Raw genomic sequence first — 20,453 nt, 5'->3', positions numbered from 1 at the left:
CTGGCAAGAAAAAGGGCTTGTGAGGGTGGAGAGGGATGAAGGTCTTGGATGGGCTGACCCAGGGGGAGGGGAGAAGAAAGCTAGACAATTCCTGTGTGTGTTAGCAAATTCCGAAATGTTCATTGGACTTGCCACTTCATGATCTGCAGCTGTAGCTTCATGTTCTTAGACTGTGTTTGATATTCTGTTATGGCAGCAACTCATGTTGGCTACAGGCCCTGGGCAGGATCCCACATTTCCACAACAACAGACCAACTGCGGCTTCCCTAGGGTGAAGGCATCTTGCCACCCTTAAACTGGAGCCCAGCAAAAAGTAGACTAGCACAAAATTGGCTACCAAAACCTGCTCCACCATGCTTGACATTCTGAGTTGGCCTTAGTGCCTTTGAAGTTAGGAATAAGAGCAAGAATCAAAGTACCTAGTAGGTGGGCGCAAATCAGCTCTCATACAATACCAACCAACCCACTTTTTCATCTAAAACTAAATTGAATCTTGTTGAGAGTCTGAGAATGTCTGTCTTCCCCCTCCCCACCTTTGATGGCTGCCTTTGCATTTCCTAATTCTGGTAGACAAATTCCAGAGCCAAAATTCCATGTGAGAATTGAGTATTTCTAGTCCAGCAAGAAACCATTAGTATCTGAGAGAGGGATCCTGTTCCCTGTTAACCATCGGAACAATTTACCAAGGGTCACGGTAGATGCTCCATCACTGGCAATTTTTAAATCACGATTGGCTGTTCTTCTTAAAGTTATGCTCTGGAATTATATTAGAGACGTTCTCTGGCCTGTGATGTACAGGAGGTCAGACAAGAAGATTGCAAACCTTCTGGCCTTGGAATTTATGAATCTTTGAGAGTTCCAGCGCTACTCTGCAGACCCAGAAAGTCTGGATAAACTTTAGGGTACTTACCTGAACAGAGTGTCTGTATTTTTGTGAGGTCTTGCCCACTCCCAGTCCTTATCCTTGTACAGATTCCTTTCATGGGCATTAACACTGTTGGTTCTGGCAGCAAACACTCTGCACGTTTCTTAATAATAACAACGCTGCTGGACAAGAATTGGTACTGATGCATGCACCTTGCACTGAAGCCGGTTTTGAGCTCTTGTAACCCCTCTGATGTTTCTTGCTGTTAAGCTTAGTCACAACTGAAATATCTTGAACCCTTTGAATTCTAACAGGTGGTAAAGCACTAGTGCTCACTCTTTCTCTTTTACATACCTGGGACGTCTTCCAGCTCTGGTGTGGGAGGGGGTCACTTTACTAACCTGCCCTGGGTGGATATTCTTGCATGTTTTTGGTGTTAAGCATGACTTTAATGTAACATAACTGAGTGTCACATCTGTGGGCTTTCCCTACCAGCAAACAGAGTACAGCAAGGCGGGCCAAATTCCTAGGCTTAACGCTGTGCTTCTCTTGCCTTTTCCTGTTTGTGTATTTCTTTTAAAGATATATAATTTCTGTTGACTTATGCATGACTCTCTTTGTGAGTTTTCTCTTTGCATGCTACACTGCTTTGGTTTGAATCTCACAAAGGTTTGTTTGTTTTTATTTTACGTTCTCATCGTACCTGTTTTTCCCTTTCACTTGTCTTTTTTTACAGGTAGAGAGATTAGATCCTCCCCACTCTTAAGATTTAGTAATAATCTTTTTTAAAAGATGAGCAGCCAGATGAAGAAGCCTGTTTAGCCATTACAGAAATGACATCACTATGGCAGCCATCTCCTCTTCCTGTGGCTTGGCAGGAAGTGATGTCATTTACTTTCAACCTCACTTCCTGTTGTTGTTTTTGTTCTGAAGGACTTTGTTATCTGGAATTGTGCACTTTTTGTTTCACAACAAACTAAAACAAACAAACACACCAAATTGAGCAGCTCCTCTCTCCCCAACCTGCTCCTTTTCCTCCCTGTCATCCTCACTCCCTTCCAGTCTTTCATCTCTGTTTTATTTTACTAGTGTTTCCTTTTCCATTGTTTTGGTTTTGTTTGACTTGTTTCTCATAGACTGTTACCTTAGAGATGTTTCAATGTTACCATCTGTATTTTCTGTTAATCAGAAGCAGATATTGCCCCCTTTAAAAAAAACAAAACAAAAAAAGGTGGTTTAAAAGAAAAATTGAACCAAGAACAGAAACCTTCCAAAATTGGAGCATATGGGTAGCAGCCAAAACAATCCAAGGAGCTTTCCCATGGTCAGACCTGGCCAAAGGTGTGACACTCAGAACTGGGACCCAAGTATTACTAATCTAGTATTTAATCAATTTTTTTAAGACCGAGGTGGCAGCCTCACCATCGGGTGCCTGGCAGAGGCTCCATAAAGTCAATCAAGACCTCCAAAGTGAGCTGGAAGCCCAGTGCCAGCGTCAGGAGCTGATCAATCAGCAGATCCAGTCACTGAAACGTAGCTATGGTGAGGCAAAGGATGTGATCCGGCATCATGAAGCCGAGATTCAGAGCCTGCAGGCAAGGCTCAGTAATGCTGCGGCTGAGCTGTCCATCAAAGAGCAAACTCTGGCCAAGCTGAAGAGTGACTTAAAGAGTGAGAAGGAGAAAGCCAAAGAGCAGCTGGAGGAGTGGCAGCACAGTGAGACCACTCTGAGCTCCCAGTTAAAAGCCAGTGAGCAAAAGCTGAAGAGTGCAGAGGCGCTGCTGCTGGAAAAGACACAGGAGCTGAGGGATCTTGAAATGCAACAGGCATTGCAAAGGGACCACCAGAAGGAAGTGCAGAGGCTCCAGGACAGGATTGCAGACCTGAGCAGGCAGCTGAACGCTAGTGAACAGGCTCGGATCCTAATGGAGGAGAAGTTGCAGAAGAATTATGAGGCTTTGTTGGAAAGCTGTGAGAAGGAAAAGCAGGTTTTAATACGGAGTCTGAAGGAGGTGGAGGATAAGGCCAGCGAGTACGAGAATCAGCTTCAAAACAATGAGCAGCAGATGGAAATTCTTCAGAAAGAGAAACTGAATGCAAAATTTGAAGGCAGCGAGATTGTCCACCAGCTAGAGGAGCAACTGGAGATGAAGGAGGCCAGCATCCAGAAGCTTGCTGAGGACATCAAGGAACTTGAAGGGGAGAGAGATCAGATCAGATGTAGGTTCCAAGAGCTGATGAATCAGGTTGAAGAGTCAGATAACGAAGTTGCCAAGCTGCAATCAAAGTTGAAAATGGAGGAGACCAACTATGATAAGCTGGAGCAATTGTACGAGAAAGTATCAGATCAGTTCCAGAGCGTGCAGAAGGTGCTGGAAGAAAAAGAGGAAGAGCTGAGACACGTTAAGGAAATGCACTTGAGAATGGTTGAAAAGAAAGATCAAGACCTCAATGAGGCTTTGGTTAAAATGGCTGCTTTGGGCAGCAGTTTAGAGGAAACAGAAGTAAGGTTACAGGCCAAAGAAGAGGTTTTAAAGAAGTTAGCTAATGTGGACTCAGTACCGTGTGCTAAAGATATGGAGGACTTCTGCACTAATCTTGAGGCTGCTGAAAGTCACATTCCAGACATGCCAGCTCCTGAGGGGCTTCCAGGTTTGAATTATGCACTAAAGGAGGAGGTTGCTGAACGTCCTGAGACCAGCCAGAGTCTGGCTGGTGAGCATACCATGTTGAATGCCGAAAAACTTAGGTCTCTGTTGAAGTCTACCGAGCGTCAAGACAGAGAGCCACAGCAGAAAGCCTTAGTGAAGCCTGATATAGGAACCCTAGGTGCCAAAAGGCAAAGAATCCGCTTCTCAAACATCCAGTGCCAAAAATACATCCATTCAGATGGGTCGGAGAAAAATTGGACTAGTAGCACATCTTCAGACACAAGCCAGGACAGATCACTGTCCGAGGAAAGCATGTCATCAGAACCAGTTCTTGGTTACCCAGCCTCAGGAACCAGTGACTCTGAGACTTATCTCTCAATCATCCATTCCCTGGAAACCAAACTTTACATCACAGAGGAAAAGCTCAAAGATGTGTCAATGAAGCTTGAAAGCCAGCAAGGTCATAACCAGGAAACTCTGATAGCCCTCCACCATCAGTGGGCCAGCACAGAGTCCCAGCTTAGGGAACAGCTCCAAGCTAGCTTATCTGAAGTTGGTGCTCTGGTTTCACAGCTGGAAAATGAGAGACAGGAAAAGTTCAGAATGATAAAAAATCATGTCAATGAGCTGGGAGACTTCCAAGTGAAAAATGATCAAACCCTGATCTGCTTAGAAAAATGCAGAGAACAGCTAAGGGCTTTACCCAAATCTGACCAGGAGAAAGAGAGAGATTTGTTTCTTACCACTCTGTCCAGCATGGAAACCACCTTGTCAAATGCAGTCCAGGTCTTGCAAGGGACACCCATCGCCTCTGATTATCAGCAGAGCGAAAGCTGTGTGGCTCAAACTCCACCTGCTGAAGGGAGTTTGCAGGAGGAACAGACACTCATTTCCCAGCAGCAGCAAGTTGAAATGTCTGATGGAGACCAGTTAAGATTGCTTTCTGAGAGGATAGCATTTGAAGCCTCCCTGATCAACCAAATAGCAGAATCTTTGAAAAATGCAAGCTCAGAGATTTCCCAGATTCTCAGAGAGATTCATGGGACAGCTGAGGTGGTTTTTTTAGAGCCGGCAAATGTGTCACATACAGCAATTGCCTTGGCCAACATCTTATCTAAGAAGCTGCTACTGGAAGGTGAATTTTGGAGCCAGGTGGAAGAATTGAGAAAGCACTTGGGCACCAGAGAAGAGGAGGTAGAAAGCAAAACAGAAGCAGCTAGTTTTAGTTTTCCCCAATGCCTTGTCCAAACAGTAGCAGATGCTACATTGATCAGGGCAGAACTTGGTTTTGTGGCACAGAAGATGCGAGAGTCTTTTCATCAGAGGTTAAAAACAATTGAAGAAGACCTCCACAATACCAAAACAGCTCTCCAGCAACATAAATGCATGTTAGAGGAAATCATCAAAGCATATAGGACCTCTGAATTTGACAGGGTTATGCATCAAATTTCTGAAGCACTTGAAATCCAAAAAGATGCTTCAGAAAGAACCCAAACCTCTTGGGATAGGAGTCACCTCAAGGTAATGCCATGTCAAGATTCAGCCAAGATGATACAGGCCCATGGTTTGCCAGACCATAGTAGTGAAGCTCTTGTTGCCATTCAAGAAGACCTTGCCCAACAACTCAAAGAAAAAGCAAATGTTCTTAAAGAAATATCTGTTGCCTTACTATCCTTGTCCCCTGAGGAAGCCATACGCGATTGCCAGAAGCTCCTAAAAATTTCTCAGTGTCTTTCATGTCATACATGCATGGGAGATCTTGAGCGCTATTCATCATTGTTAGTTCAAGATGCAGTTATCCAGGCTCAGGTTTGTTATGGAGCTTTCAAAGTTAAACTCAAGTATGAAAGGGAGCTAAAATTTTACAAAGAGTCCTTGCAAAACATGGACGCTCTGTGTCAAGAGCGTGTAAAGACAGTGTCTGCCCTTCGTGAGGAATACGAAGACCTGCTTCGAAAGCAGCAGAGTGAATATGCCGAGATGATAGCCATCATTGAAAGGGAGAATGTAGACCTTAAGGCAAAAGTCTCTCAGCTGGACAATCAGCGGAGGCTCTTGGAGGAAGAAGAGCACAAACACAGCAAAAACTTATTTGAGTTACAAGGCAGGTATGAGGAGGAGATGCAAAATGTGATTGAGCAGTTGACTAGGACAGAGGACACTCTGAAGGCAGAGAGAACAGAGGGCCTAAATCAACTTGATGCCATCATCCGAGATAAGCAAAACATGGAGAGGTATCACCTTGAGCAAATGCAAATGTTGGAGGACAAGTTCCAGGCCAACATAAAGGAACTGCAAAGCATCCACAATGAGGAACTGCATACTTTGCAGGAGCATTACAACCAGAACCTGCTGCGCTTACAAGAAACACTAGACAATTACCAGAGGCAGCACCCAGAAGCCTTGCCTTCCAAAGGGTCTGAAACCAGTGACGGGAATGAATGGGCAACAGATCAGCCCGGGGGCGGGATGCTGGTCTCCGAGAGCGAGTTAAACTCCATGCACGGTTTGAGAGAGCGCATTCAAGAGCTGGAGGCCCAAATGAATGCCATGAGGGATGAGCTGGAGAACAAGCACGTGGAGGGGAATGCTTCAGCACTGAGGGAAAAATATCAGAAAGACTTTGAGAACCTGAAGGTTTTGAATACATTTAATTTTACCCCATAACCCTTCCTTCCTATCAATGCAATGTTCCAGTTTGTTCGGAGGCCCTTCTCGTACATATGGTTCCCCACACAGGGACAACACTCCCCATAAGACCTAAGACAGTTAAGAGAAACCAAACCAATTAAAATGACCTGTAAAGTCTCTCTCAACGCACGTTAGTTTTCTCCATGCTTCCCTTCTCTGTGCTGGGATGCATTCTAAATGCGTTGCTTAGTGCTTCTAGTCCCTTGTACCTGGCTGTTTAAAAAGGCTCAGCACAATGAGAGAGAATTATTTGATTGGGAACGGTGGCAGAGGCTGCTGGTGATTTAGTGGTGGGAGTCGGGGTCCAAAATGGCTGTAATAATGTCACGCTGCAACCAAGCCTCCTCCAAACACGAACATTGCAGTGTTTTCCTCATGGCTGAGTCATACATTCTGTGCAAAGCAGCTTCCCAGAGCTCTTTCCTGGTCTGATCAAACTTCAAGCCCAACTCCCTTGCCTTCAGAGCCCTAATGCAAAATGTAAATGTATACTCTCAAAACGTATGTTTGTCGGAGGAGGGGAGAATCTGTCTGGTTAAAAGAGGACAAGTTTTATAGACAAAAATTAATACTAATCTCGGCTCTATGTGGCTAACAGGGAAATCCAGTGTTGCTGCTTTTTCCAGCAGTTCTTTACGTGACAAACAGTGCACAGTTGTTGGAGCCCGGAAGTAGGTGCAGAAACAAAGTTTGAAGGAACAGGAGCAATGGCCACAAAATGCATTTACACACGATGCTCCACCATTCAGGGCTGGCTATCAAAGCAGCACCTGGCATTACAGCTTCTAAAGACTGTTGTTTTTTGAACTTGAGACCATTTCCAGCTGGGAGCTGGTTCTGTAGCAGTGAAATATGGAGTTGCTAACAGCGCTCGAGCTGATTTCCAGGTTGAATATGGAGCGCAGGTACCAAAAGGTCAGCCAATCCAGACTGCAAGCAATGACCCAGGGTTCATGGGCAGAGAAGCAAGTCAGACAGAGGTGCTTGCAAGGGAGCAATAATCCTTCAGAGTCAGCAGAGAGATTTTAAAGTGACGAGAGAGCCTGAGTCTAGCAGGAGCATTATTGAACCGTGCAATCTGCAAGGCTTGGAAGTAAGGGATGGAGCTAGGGTTTATGCCAGTTTCTGGATACATAGAATTTTTAGCCTGGGAAGAATGGTAAATCTACCCAAGTTCCTCTTCCTTTTCCTGAGACAAACCCCTCATTCGGCAGGAGGTGCTGGATAGATTGGAGCTTTAAGGACAGGAACTGCATTTCTTAAACACACAGGTCCTAGGATATCTGTTGCTGTGACTTCCACAGACAGCTCCAAACTCCAGTTACTCTTTGAGAGGAAAATCCCTTCCTAAACTCTTACCCAACTTCTCCCTCAGCCCAGTCACTGCCACGGTTACTCTGTCCTTGAAAACTAAAAAGACCTTGGAATCAGTGTCCCAGGCAACATGCCATTTTCCAAATAGGGTCCAAGAGGAAGAGTGTTCTTGCTTTATAAACAATTCCCTTTATTGTGCATCCCACAGTGGCCTTTTTGCTGCTTCCAAACTCGCTCGAAAAGCCATTAGACCTCACTGCCTCAACTGTTTTCAAACTGAGACTCCCTATTGGAGACTGCTGGAAACCTGCAGTTTGCCAGATGGCAAAACAATGGAGCAGTAACCTTTGGCAGACCTGTGCTGAGGAAGGACAGAGAGAGATCTCTAGACCTCTCTCCCTCTCGCCTTCCCTCACTTGTATGAACTGAGGGGACAGAAACAAAAATATCAAATTAATGTTGGTTACTAGGAAGCTAACCCAGACACTTTCCAAAACTCTCTTTAATATGCACATTAAAATAGCATTAAAATACTTTTCTCCTTTCTTTTGCATACTCTGGAACTTTACGACCCTCACTAATTTCTCGGATTTACAGCAATGCGTTTACAATAAACTAAATACTGTACCTACCAACCAATGTTATTAAGAAGCACTTGCCAATTTTCCTCCCTGTGTTATGCCTGTAGATAAGAATCCTAGCATAACAAAGCTACCTCACCCTGATGCTCAGTCAGCCAAGTCCAGATAGGTTATGGCACCGGGTTATTAGCAAGAAACAAGGTTGAGAAAAGGAAAAATGCCTCAGGATAAAAAAGCAAGTCAAAGAATAAAATCCAGACCTAGAATTCACACTGATCACATAGCATTAGACGATGAACAGGGGACTCTTAAGAATAAGAATCAGTAGGGCTCAGTGGGTAACGCTCTCACCTCTGGAGTCACATGTTAAGTCCTACATGAGGACTTAGGCTCATAACTAGTGCTGATGCTACAGGATATGCTCAGCAGGTGCTGTATTGATACAGGAGCCATTAAACTTTAGCCACTGAAGACAATCCAGGTTAAGGTTTAAGCTCCTCTGGTCAGTGCTGTCATGCAGTAAACCAGACTCTGATGACCCAGGCTGTATATCTGAGTGCATAGAGCAGAGAGAAACTGGCAATGCAGGGTTGGATTTGTGGGGTAGAAGTTGCAGGGGGGTCAGTTCACAACCCTTAAATTCTACTTTGGATTCATTCTGACCTCAAACTTAACTGAAACAGTTAAGTTTCTGTGGCTCCCACCAAACACACTGGTGTAAAATCAAGCAGCGCTCCAGTGAGGTCAAGGTAGCTGAATGACACCAGTCTCAAACTGGCATAAATAGGAGGAGAATCTGACCCGTGACTCAAACCCCGTTTGCCAAGAGGTTCATGAAGTATGATGGGACCATTTGGCTAGTTTAGCTCTAGTGTCAGGTTTGTAACACAGCCCTGAATACAGGCACGTTTCAGAACTCACTAGCAGAGTTTTCATCACCAAGCTTTGTCTACATAGGTCCTGCCCAGGATCTGATGCACTTTGAAGCTCCTGGAATCTCAGTTGCATTCTCTCCTGCTTGGTTTCCTGGAGTATGGGTCTGGCAAACGCATTTGTTGCTGTGTGGAGAACTGAAACTAATTCCCAGTTGCTTTGCCTTCTGATTCATTTTCAGAGCTCTCTTCCCAAGTGGGGTGCCAGGAGGAGCAGATTAGAGGAGCTGGCTGGCTTCTGAAATGGAAGGGAAATCTTTGAGCCAGGGTGGGCCTACAAAGTGACCTACTGAGAGCGGAAACAGGGCTGGCTCCTGCACGGGGGAGCCAAGTACTGCATGTATTATTTCTTCTGTAGCTGATGGCCTGGCACGGGGAATATGGCACCTTCATGAAATAAAGAAAAATCTAAGCAGGAGCCATGCAACTCATGACTCAGCCCTCTGTGCTCTGTGGGAGCTGGTGGGTAGAGATGCTGAGGATCAGGGCTGTCGGCTTCTCCCCTGACCCGACAAACGCAGGAAAGAGGCCGTGTAGATTGGAGTTTGGTTGCTGTGATGGACAAGCACAGGGAGGCTCCATGGCTACAGCCCTAACATGTGGGTTGTGGTGCTGTTGGATCTCACCAGGGCCTGGTCAGCAGTTGGCTGGTGCTCCTAAGAGCAGCACCTATGTTCTGCAGAGGAAAATGCTGGTGATGCAGTGGGTGAAGGCCTGCCCTCCGAGTCAGTACAGAATCGAGGTTCTGGTGCTGGGATGCAGGAGGTGCCATCATTTAGATGAGAGCCAAAATTCAAGACTTCACTGTTTGTGATTATTATAAATCCCATAACACTTTCCCCAACAGATGGCCCCATTGTCCCAGCCTTACTCCAACTCTGGTAACTAATTCTAGCACCCTGAATTCCTCAGACAGTTTCAACTGAATGTGGTATTCGTTCATCTTCACCTCCTGTCCTAAACTATAATACAGTGTTACTGTTAAACAGCTACATTCCATCCCAGAGGTGGCTGCATTTCCGTGGTGGTTGCATGCCCCTTCTGTAGCCTGCACTGGAGATTAGGGGTTTGAAAAGAGACTTGAAAGCACAAATTTAATTGCTTTTGAAAGCGAGGAACTGGTAATCTGGTAAGAGCCCATCATGTTGCGACTCCAGCCTATGCAAACTCACTAGTAATCCCTTTCTCTTCCCAAATAGATCATTGTCACTGCAGCTCAAACATGCCCTGCAGCCGTTGTCCTGGACCACGCACGTGGCCCTGCTAATGGCTCTCCAACATACCAACTGGTACTCCAGCCCTGGGCCCCTACACGCCCCTGCCAAGGCATCTGAGTCTTGGCCTGCAGAACACCCTTGCGCTTGCCATCACGTGCCACTGCTTTACAGAGGCTGTCACTCAGGCTGAGCATCAGAAGTTTGGGATGGGAGAACGTGGGAAAGATTCCTGGAGTTCAGTAGATTTGCTGGAGGCTGCTGTTCTGGGTGTGTGAAGTTGTCCCTCGTGCAGAGAGCAATGAGTGGTGTAAAGGGGTTTGAGGGGAGTGTGAGGAACTAGGTGGGGGCTAGGAGGGAATGAACTCCAGCGCAGGCTGGGGGAGATGGTGCAGGACCTGAAGGGTGAGAGCAAGGCTCTGGAAGTAGATGCAGTAGAAGACAGGAAGCTCCCAAAGGGACGGTAGGGATGCATCCTATTACATACATTTTCCTTCCCCCATTTAGGGCCTAATGCCAACCCCACTGAAGTCCATGCTGGTCTTTCCATTCACTCCAGTGGGCTTTGGATCAGGCCCTTAGAGCAATCTCGAAAATGGAACCCCCCCGCCCCCCCCACCCTTGGACAGCTGTTGGGCCACTCCTTGCCTAATAGAGTTAGAGATGGCAAAGACCCCCTAGATCTGCCAGTCCCTATCCCCTGGCTAGGGCAGGGCTAGTTCCTACTACGCGCTTGCTTATCCATTGTCTGTGTGTCCATTTGCTGGCTGATCCACATTGTGTTCCCCTCTCAGGCTGTTGGGGCAGTGTGTGTGTTCACTGCAGGCACCTTGCCTGAGAGGGCATCGCTCCAGACCATGTTAGGAAGATAAATTCCAGCTCCCCTTCCATTTTGCAGGCGACATGTGAACGAGGGTTTGCTGCCATGGAAGAGACACATCAGAAGAAGATTGAGGATCTGCAGAGGCAGCACCAGCGGGAACTGGAGAAACTGCGGGAGGAGAAAGATCGCCTGCTAGCAGAAGAAACAGCTGCTACCATCTCGGGTAAGGGCCCAGCAGAGCAGTTGCTCCACTCGTGTGTGACCTGAGGGGGAGGGGAAGGTTCCCTCAGCTGTGTGCATGAGGAAGGGGCGTGTGGATGGAGCACTCACCGCAAGGCAGGGTGGACAGGAAGTGTGGCACAATCAGTGAAGAGCCCAGGGGCTAGTTTCCAGTCTGACAGTGGGAGATCAGGGTGGGTGGAGGGAGCACGGGCTGTGGAGTATAATTGCGGGAGGGTGCGAGGTCTCTGGGGCACAGTTGGGTGAGGGGCGAGGGCAGATGGGGCAGGGTTTCGGGGTGGGAGGGGGTGATTGATGGAGAGCCACCTCCCATCTCTTGTCCTGTTCTGATGTTCCTCTCCTTGGCGATAATGTAGCCCAGTCAGTTTTTCGCTCCATCTGAGGGAGGCGTTACTTACTGCTGGGGCTAATTTATTACCGATTCCACAGTGACTTCATTCTTCAGTGCCCAGGAGAATTTAAAATGCCCAAGCCCAGGCCTTGTGCATTCAGAGTCCCATAACTCAAAAAATAAACTGAATCAGGCAATTGTTGAACGTCTATTAAAAAGCAAGATTTGCAGAAGCCCTTTCACTGCTTTATGGCCATTGCCATGTAATAAAGTGATTGTGAAGCAGGGAAATTACTCACCAAGGTGACTCACATTTTGGGGGAAGGTGGGGGGGGACTTTGGACCAAGTGGTAAATGCATCACCTCCTGCAGAGCATTAATCCTCTTTCTGTCCTGTGCAGCCATTGAAGCCATGAAGAACGCCCACCGCGAGGAGCTGGAGAGGGAGCTGGAGAAGACCCAGCGCTCCCAGATCAGCAGCGTCAACTCGGATATTGAGGCCCTCAGGAAGCAGTACTTGTACGTTTCTCTCTCCTCCCCCCTCCTTCTCTCCCCCCCCCCCCCCGCCTTCACCTTGCACTATGTGCTGCTAATGCTCTAAATTAGCTTGACTCACAGGGCACATTTTTACTCCCTTTGGAAGTGAGGCACTGAGAGAGACCTGTTGTTATAGAGGGTGATGTGGAAACTCCACTCAGTGCCCTTCCATCCTAACCTGTGCCCTGCCCCGGACCTCCACACCACTCTGCTAGTGCTCCTCAATCCTGACCTGCAGCCCCCTGCCATCCCTGTTGTAGGCTCCCAGAAATCTTTAAATTTTCCATCTCCAGATACCTGTATCTGCAGCATTCTCTGTGTTACAGTTAACGTAGTGTGCAGATGCATGGTGGTGTTTTCCCTGCCGCTGGAACTTTGTTATTGCTCAATCAACTCTGTTCGCACAAGGCAAAAGCACTAGCCTTCAGTGAGGACCAAATCTGTGTTAGTAGGGGAGTTGGAGGAACAGCTAAGCTGCTTTAGCAGGCTTCCTGCCCATGTATAACACATCTGTGCTCAACCCTGTCCACCCACACATACTCTTTCCATCTAAGCTGAGGACAAGCACGGTAGCTTTCAGCCCAAAGAGTAATTTTTAAGTGATCAAAGGAAGTGCTTGAAAGGTTGACGTCCCTCCATTGCAGGTGCCTGAGGTCCCTTCTGGTGCAGGGGCAGGGGTTTCAGGAGAGAAGGAGGCTAGCTGGCCACCTGGTATTCTTCCAAAAGCAGAGTGTCTCCCTCACCCCCCAAGCAGATGTCCTGCTAACCCTGGGCTGTGAGGTGCCCCCTTAATCGATGGAAAGCTGAGTACACGACCCCGGCCCCAGCCCATCTGTTTCTTGGCTTGGCCCCTCTGCAGGGAGGAGCTGCAGTCGGTCCAGCGGGAACTGGAAGTCCTTTCGGAGCAGTACTCCCAGAAGTGCTTGGAGAACGCTCACTTGGCCCAGGCCCTGGAGGCTGAGAGGCAGGCCCTCCGCCAGTGCCAGCGAGAAAACCAGGAGCTCAACGCACACAATCAGGTGAGGCACCAGCTGCCCCAGAGCTCCTTGCCTGGCCACTCAGGTTTCAGTGGGATTTTCTGGGGCAGTGGGTGGCTTCTCCCATGGGAAGAGAAGTTGGAGGCAAAGCCAGCCAGCTGAACTCCACTGGCTGTACCTGCTCTGCAGTCCTGGCCCTAGGTAATAACATTAAAGCAATGCTAAAAGCAAGCTAGCACCATGGTAGCCCTCAGGACTTGCACGGTGTCTGCATTCCTCCAGCTGTCTCCCCATGCATTCAGCCTCATCTGAACTATACAGCATTGCATAGGGGGAGCCCCACAGAGGGAGCCTTGCAAGGCAACTGGGGACAAAGCCACCCACTGCAGCATTGGATTGGGAAATCTTGTATCCCCTCTGCACACTCAGTGACTCTCTCCTCTTCCCAGGAGCTGAATAACCGCCTGGCTGTGGAGATCACACGGTTACGGACCGGGGAGGGAGGGGGAGAGGCTGCTGGCTCGCCTCTCACGCAGGGCAAGGATGCCTATGAGTTAGAGGTAAGTGCCCTGCCCCCTTTACTACTAGCATATGGAGAGGACAGGGAGGTAGCCACAGAGAAGCTGGTCTCTGATGACCAACAGGATTGCAGATGTTCCCAGCTGTAGATGGGCAAGGAGCACCACGTAGTGTAGGCCCTGACCCCCACCTGGTTCATGAGTGCATCCAGGGCACAGCCCGGGTGCTCACAAGAAAATGGCCTGGCAGTGGGCTAGGAAGAGGGGAGAATGGTGGTCAGAATTATGGTAAAACCACACACGGTGTAGTCTGAGAATGAGACTGAGCCAGCAACTGCTGGATTCTAATCCCACTTCTTCCTCTGGTTCCTCTGCTAGCCTTAGAAACATCATCTAACTTCTACCCTCAATTTTCCAGCCCTAATGTGGGGATAATGTTTATGATGCATTGGGGCTCGGTTTTGATAGAGGCACGTGAAATGTGTTGATGTGAGCATGTGCGAGCGCACCTCATTGTCAGTGCAGACCCCAGGCTCAGCTTTCTCTCCACAAGTGGGCACCGTCTTTGAACTGCCCCAAAGAACAGTCTGGTCTGAACTATCATAGAATCACAGGACTGGAAGGGACCTCAAGAGGTCATCTAGTCCAGTTCCCAGCACTCAAGGCAGAACTAAGTATTATCTAGACCATCCCTGACAGGTGTTTGTCTAACCTACTCTTAAAAATCCCCAATGATGGAGATTCCACAGCCTCCCTAGTCCATTTATTCTGGTGCTTAACCACCCTGACAGTTAGGAAGTTCTAAACCGCCCTTGCTGCAATTTAAGCCCATTGCTTCTTGTCCTGTCCTCAGAAGTTAAAGAGAACAATTTTTCTCCCTCCTCCTTGTAACAACCTTTTCTGTACTTGACAACTGTTATGTTCACTCTGTCTTCTTTTCTCCAGACTAAACAAACCCAATTTTTTCAATCTTCCCTCATAGGTCTTGTTTTCTAGACCTTTAATCATTTTTGTTGCTTTTCTCTGGACTTTCTCCAATTTGTCTATATCTTTCCTGAAATGTGGCTCCCAGAACTGGACACAATACTCTGGCTGAGGTCTAATCAGTGCGGAGTAGAGCCGAAGAATTACTACTTGTGTCTTGCTTATAACACTCCTGCTAATACATCCCAGAATGATGTTTGCTTTTTTTGCAACCATGTTAACACTGTTGACTCATACTTAGCTTGTGATCCACTATGACCCCCAGATCCCTTTCCGCAGTACTCCTTCCTAGGCAATCATTTCCCATTTTGTATACGTGCAAACTGATTGTTCCTTCCAAAGTGGAGTACTTTGCATTTGTCCATATTGAATTTCATCCTATTTACTTCAGATCATTTCTCCAGTTTGTCCAGACCATTTTGAATTTTAATCCTATCCTCCAAAGCACTTGCAACCCCTCCCAGCTTGGTATCGTCCGCAAACTTTATAAGTATACTCTCTATGCCATTATCTAAATCATTGATGAAGATATTGAATAGAACTGGATGCAGAACTGATCCCCATGGGACCCCACTTGTTATGCCCTTTAAGCTCGACTGTGAACTACTGATAACTACTCTTTGGGAACAGTTTTTTCCAACCAGTTTTGCACCCACCCAATAGTAACTCCATCTAAGTTGTATTTCCCCGGTTTGTTTATGAGAAGATCATGCGAGACAGTATCAAAAGCCTTACTAAAGTCAAGCTATACCACACCTACTGCTTCCCCCCCACCCACAAGGCTTGTTATGCTGTCAAAGAAAGCTAGGTTGGTTTGACACGATTTGTTCTTAGCAAATCCATGCTGATTGTTACTTATGACCTTCTTACTCAGTTATTACCTGGCCAGGCTCAATGGGTTCCTCATTACACCTGAAGCTGTGGCTTGCTGTCTCTCTCTAGAGTGTGTGTGTGTGTGCTCGCCCCCGTGTTACTGAGTGAAAATGCCTCGTCCCTTTTACCGTACAGGTCCTATTGCGGGTCAAGGAATCAGAAATCCAGTACCTGAAGCAGGAGATCAGCTCCCTCAAGGATGAGTTGCAAACGGCACTGAGGGTAATGTCTGGGGCAGGGCCATCTCTGAACGTGCACAGAGGGAGCCCTCTGTCCTGTATGGGTTTGCTCATTTTCAGGGGGGCTAACTAACTTATTTTAAGAGTTGAATCAGCATTTAAACATTGATCTGCCTTAATTAATACAGCCACTTACTGTTTGTGCATTATCGTCTTTGTGCTGCAAATGAAGCATCTGGTAGCATCAAACCAGGATTCGCTTTGGTCTCTTCCTGGAAAGACGTTACCTTAAATGTTTTTGTCCTGATTTTCTGTGACCTCAGATTTTAAAGGCCCGGTGTTACAAACACACAAACCCTGCGAATGAGCCGATCACCATTGCTTTAGGTGGTTAATTTGCCAAGGCAAGTTCTCAGCGTTTTAATTCCATGCCATTTCCCTGATGTAACAGAAAGCCACAAACAATAAATTCTGTAAATGAGCTGGTGTACATGTGCAGCACTTCTCTCTACTGGATGGAATCTGAACTGCCCAGCTGTGTCTTCTAGATCCTAAAAAGCTGTTAGCCAAAGGAAATTCTCCTTTAGCACAGGTGGATTGGCAGTAAGCGTGCATTTACCAGGATGATCTGAGTTCTCCCCTGCTGTCCCCAAGAAGCTCTCTGTGGGAGTGCTGAGAGTTCCTGGGTCTGTCCCAGAATACCGTTTCCTGTGTTGCTGGGGTTTGCCACATCACCCTCAATTAAGCACACACAAACTCTCTGGTTCCGTGTGTCTGTCTCACTCTGACACAACCCTGCGGGTTTTCCTTGTTCCTTTCCCAGGATAAGAAATATGCCAGTGACAAGTACAAAGACATTTATACAGAGTTGAGCATCGTGAAGGCCAAGGCAGATTGCGACATCAGCAGGTTGAAAGAGCAGCTGAAGGCAGCCACAGAAGCACTGGGCGAGAAATCCCCCGAGAATACCACTGTGTCGGGATATGGTCAGTCCCTCTGCTGTGCTGAGCAGCCTTGTTCCCTGCCCCAACACATGGAGCAGGTGGTAACAGCTCTAGTGTGATGGAGCCTAGAGGAGCGAGGGCAGGTCGTGCTAGGGTCCTGCAGGACCTCCAATATATCCACTGTGAATGCTGGGGGATTCAAACAAACAGGGCTGTATTCCTCCCTCCTGTCGCACCACTTCATTTATTGGAGTAACACCAGGGAGGAAGACGACCCAGGTTGTGCACAAGGTGAAACTGGAACATAGGCTGCCTGGCTCAGATTGTTCATAAGGTTGGGAGCTGTTCACCTCCAGGTGGTCTGGTGAAATGTGGCCCAGGTTGGTAGTGATTAGAAGATACCTTCTACAAGAGCTGTTGGGTGGCCTGTCAGAGTTGGCATGCAGGGCAGGATCTCAGTCTAGTTCCTTAACAGGCAGGTGTCCTCATTGCAACCTCTTTCCCATTCCAGACTCTCCCTGTCCCCCATCCCCTTGTAGAGGCCAAGGATTGAATGTGCCTGGAGCCTGAACTCCCCTCTCACCCTTAGTGGCGTTTCCTCCTTCCAGCTTAGGGATGGGAAGCTTCCACTGGGTCTTTAGAAATCACCTGTGCCCCAGTCACCCAGAGATGTCACTTGCATCCTGGGGCCTCTTGCCTCACGCAGTAACTGGGTGAGAGGCCATGTTTCGCTTGTGCTGTCCCTGTGGCTCTGTAGGGCCCTGCCTGCCCTCTTCTGAGTCACCTTCAGGGAAGCTTTGCCCAGACTGAGTCTGCACCGCTCCCTGGCAGCATTGCCCCACTGCTGACCGACATGTCCCCAGCCTCTGCTCTCCCTTGTGAGAGGGTCAGGACTCTGCAACCATAGGGCTGTAAGCAGCAGGCTCACGCTGCTCCCTTTGCTCTCCCCAGATATCATGAAATCAAAAAGCAACCCCGACTTCTTGAAGAAAGACAGATCCAGTGTTAGCAGGCAACTAAGGAATATCAGGTCAAAGGTGAGTGTGTTTCTCTCTGCCCAGGTGATGCAAATGCCCCACATAGCTCTCTAGCGGGGGTTTCTGGGAAGACTGCCCAAGGAACAGAGGAAACTGAGGCTGATTGGCAGGGAGATGAGGCAGGAGGATTTTCCCATCCTTACTGCTGGTCTTTGTGTTTGCATCAGCATGTAATCCCAGAAGGAGGTATCGCCCTGCCCAGAGCTGTGGCTGAATGAATAGTCACCCTTGTACTGGCCAGGCCACTGGAAGACCAGTTACATGGGTATAGTGGCAAGTCAGCCTCATCCCCCTCCCACTCACAACACGATTGCAGGAGAGTGGTCATGATGGGGTTAATTGAGTTACCCGGAGTATTATGGGATGGCATCATGCTCTCCTCTGCCTCCTTACTTCCTATTCAGTCAGTGGGTGTTCCCCCCGCTGTGACAATAAAGCAGCAAGTTCCCAGCCTGCAGTGCTCTGTAGAGACTTGTTTTTGTTGCAGTGAGTGGTCTCTTTGCAGAGCTGGTCCCCTGGCCTCTTCCAGAGGCCCTGTGCTGCTGCAGTCTAGGTGTGACACTGACATGCATAGCTACTGGAGCTGCTGTCTGAAAAGAGAGAGGCAGTTTGCCCTGATTCTCAGGCATTTCCCAGGAGGATCCCCTCTGGCACTTACTCCCCATTTTTGTGGTGAGGTTTGGCAGTGCAGTAACTGGTGTAAGCGTGCCTAGATACCACTGTGATGGGTACCTTGAAGATAATACAGTGTAATTCACTGCAGCCTCTTTAGTCTGTGTGGGGAACAGGGCTAGTTCTCACCTAACATTTTCCTTTACCTGGGGAGATTGGGGCTGATGGACCAGTGGTTCTCAGTGCTTTAAAGCCTGGCCATGCTGTACTTGTTGCACATCCCAAATCCAGTTATTGCGGTCACATGTCCCCAGTGTTGGCCTGCCAGCTGTCGGGATTCCACCCTTCAGGGCATTAATCCTCTCCATGGGGCCACAGGCACACTGCTTGAATGGGAAGGGCAAAAGAGAACTTCTCCAATCAGCCTAGGCTGAGTGTACTGGGCAATCACACAGAAGAGCTCTCTCAGCATAGACCAGGCTTGCTTCCCTTCTCACTACTGATATTGAGCACCTCGTGCGGATATTGGGCTGCTGTAGACAGAGTGAGAAGCCAGGCCAAGCATTTTAAAGCTCCATCCTCTCCTAACAGGGGGAGCCAAGGCTCACTGCCCAAGCACTCCAAGGCTGCCATTTCAACTGGTGGTGGTGACTAAGCTGCTAGAATGAAATGTACAGGTGCCCCCACTGTGGACACTATACAGGCTTGCACATGCAAAACCCTGTGCTTGTGCACGCTAGGCCCAGTGTGTGTGCACGGATCCCCCTCTCATATGTGCAGGAAGTGCCTTTGCGTACCGAAAGGTGCAGCTGAGGTGACTCGTTTGCAAACCAGCTCTTGAGGGTCTGATGATCAGTTTCCCTTCCCCACTTCACCTCAGTTTGCGTATTTTGTCATCCCCTCTGTGTCTGTGTCCATGTTTATTTGGTGTGCTTGGGGGAGGGAGGAAGAGGGCAGTGTGGAAGGTGCAGATGGGCACGCTCTCTGCTTGTCCCGCTAAGGAGGGGACAGAGGGGCTGGGGCTGTGGAACCATCAATGCAATTAGGATTTATGTGCTTCTTGTTTTCTGTTTGTTTTTTTTCTTTATTTTGCTTTTTCCTCTGACAGTCCGTTATTGAGCAGGTCTCATGGGATAACTGAAATGAACCAGAGTCCAGGTTCCCTGTCACGTAGGTAACCACACCAGCACCCACCAAACAATGCAGCTCCCCGAGGGGGCGGCGGCCCACTTTGCATGTCCTGCTCACTCCTCCATGGCAAACGAGAACCTTCTCTTAATTATTGATTTGAAATTGCTCTTCGGGGTGGGGGAGCAGATTATCCTAAAACAAAATCAACCAGTGTCACTCTTCCCTGGGGAATTTGGCTTTCTCTCCCCCACTCTCCCCGGCACGGAGGTCTGTCACTGGGAGGGTGTGCGCACCTCTTGGGCACACTGTGTCGGGGGTGTGGGACACTGAGTGTGCATGCTTAATGACTGTGCATGCCTCACACTAAACTCACTTCGACATGCATCCCTTGCAGGAAGAAGGGAACCTGGGTTTCAGTCGTGTCAGGCTGGGGCTGGGCGAAGTCTGGGAACTCTCCCTTAGCACTGAAGAGCAGCTAAAAGTGACGGAAAGGAGGAGGCCAGTGGATCTACCCTGGCCTGTGTTTACGTTACCCATCACTGCCACTTCCTTAAACGAACCGTACGTGAGCACAGGAGTTTCCTAAGGTGGAGCATCCTCTTCCTCCCGCTGCCCAGTGGTTGTGATACTAGAGTTCATCACCTCATTAACAACTGTCCTATCACAGACACTGCCTTGTGGCTTCCAAAATCGTCTGGTAGTAGGAGGCAGCTGATGACAGAGGGGGCTGTTCCAATTATCTTGGGTAACCAGCAGCAACAGGAAAGTGGGATAGTCCCTGGGAGGAAATGGGATTGGTTTCCAGTGGGGTTAATGGGAGAGGGTTTGAAAAGGCTGATCAAGGAATTCTGTGGGCTGGTGGAAATTTTGAATGAGAGTGTCTTTATTACAAACTGAACTCTGCACTAAGGTATCAGGATAAGTGATCTCAGAGACTCCCTTACTGAGTGAGGAGTTTGCTCAGCTTTCTACTCTTGGCAGTACAGTCTAATGCAGTACGGTGTCTTGATTTATAAAGA

The 20,453-nt window shown here is 48.2% G+C and overlaps 1 protein-coding gene across 3 annotated transcripts in view; it reads left to right on the top strand.

The window, feature by feature from the left end:
* MPRIP (myosin phosphatase Rho interacting protein) overlaps nucleotides 1-20,453 on the top strand; it is a 170,738-nt gene that overhangs the window by 141,919 nt on the left and 8,366 nt on the right. Inside the window, exons 16-23 of one of the 3 annotated variants that reach the window (XM_084641401.1) lie at nucleotides 11,147-11,294; nucleotides 12,044-12,161; nucleotides 13,039-13,198; nucleotides 13,606-13,716; nucleotides 15,667-15,753; nucleotides 16,534-16,696; nucleotides 17,606-17,691; nucleotides 19,412-19,473. In XM_084641401.1, the coding sequence (XP_084497527.1) occupies nucleotides 11,147-11,294; nucleotides 12,044-12,161; nucleotides 13,039-13,198; nucleotides 13,606-13,716; nucleotides 15,667-15,753; nucleotides 16,534-16,696; nucleotides 17,606-17,691; nucleotides 19,412-19,444 (906 nt within the window). In that variant the 3' untranslated portion in view covers nucleotides 19,445-19,473. Of the gene's footprint in view, nucleotides 1-2,268; nucleotides 6,154-11,146; nucleotides 11,295-12,043; nucleotides 12,162-13,038; nucleotides 13,199-13,605; nucleotides 13,717-15,666; nucleotides 15,754-16,533; nucleotides 16,697-17,605; nucleotides 17,692-19,411; nucleotides 19,474-20,453 lie in introns of all 3 variants that reach the window. The other 2 variants (XM_084641399.1, XM_084641400.1) reach the window with 2 other exon arrangements.

This window comes from Lepidochelys olivacea (assembly GCF_965140295.1).
Source record: "Lepidochelys olivacea isolate rLepOli2 genome assembly, chromosome: 10".
Classification (NCBI taxonomy): Eukaryota; Metazoa; Chordata; order Testudines; family Cheloniidae; genus Lepidochelys; species Lepidochelys olivacea.
This window is presented reverse-complemented; position numbering and strand designations above follow the sequence as displayed.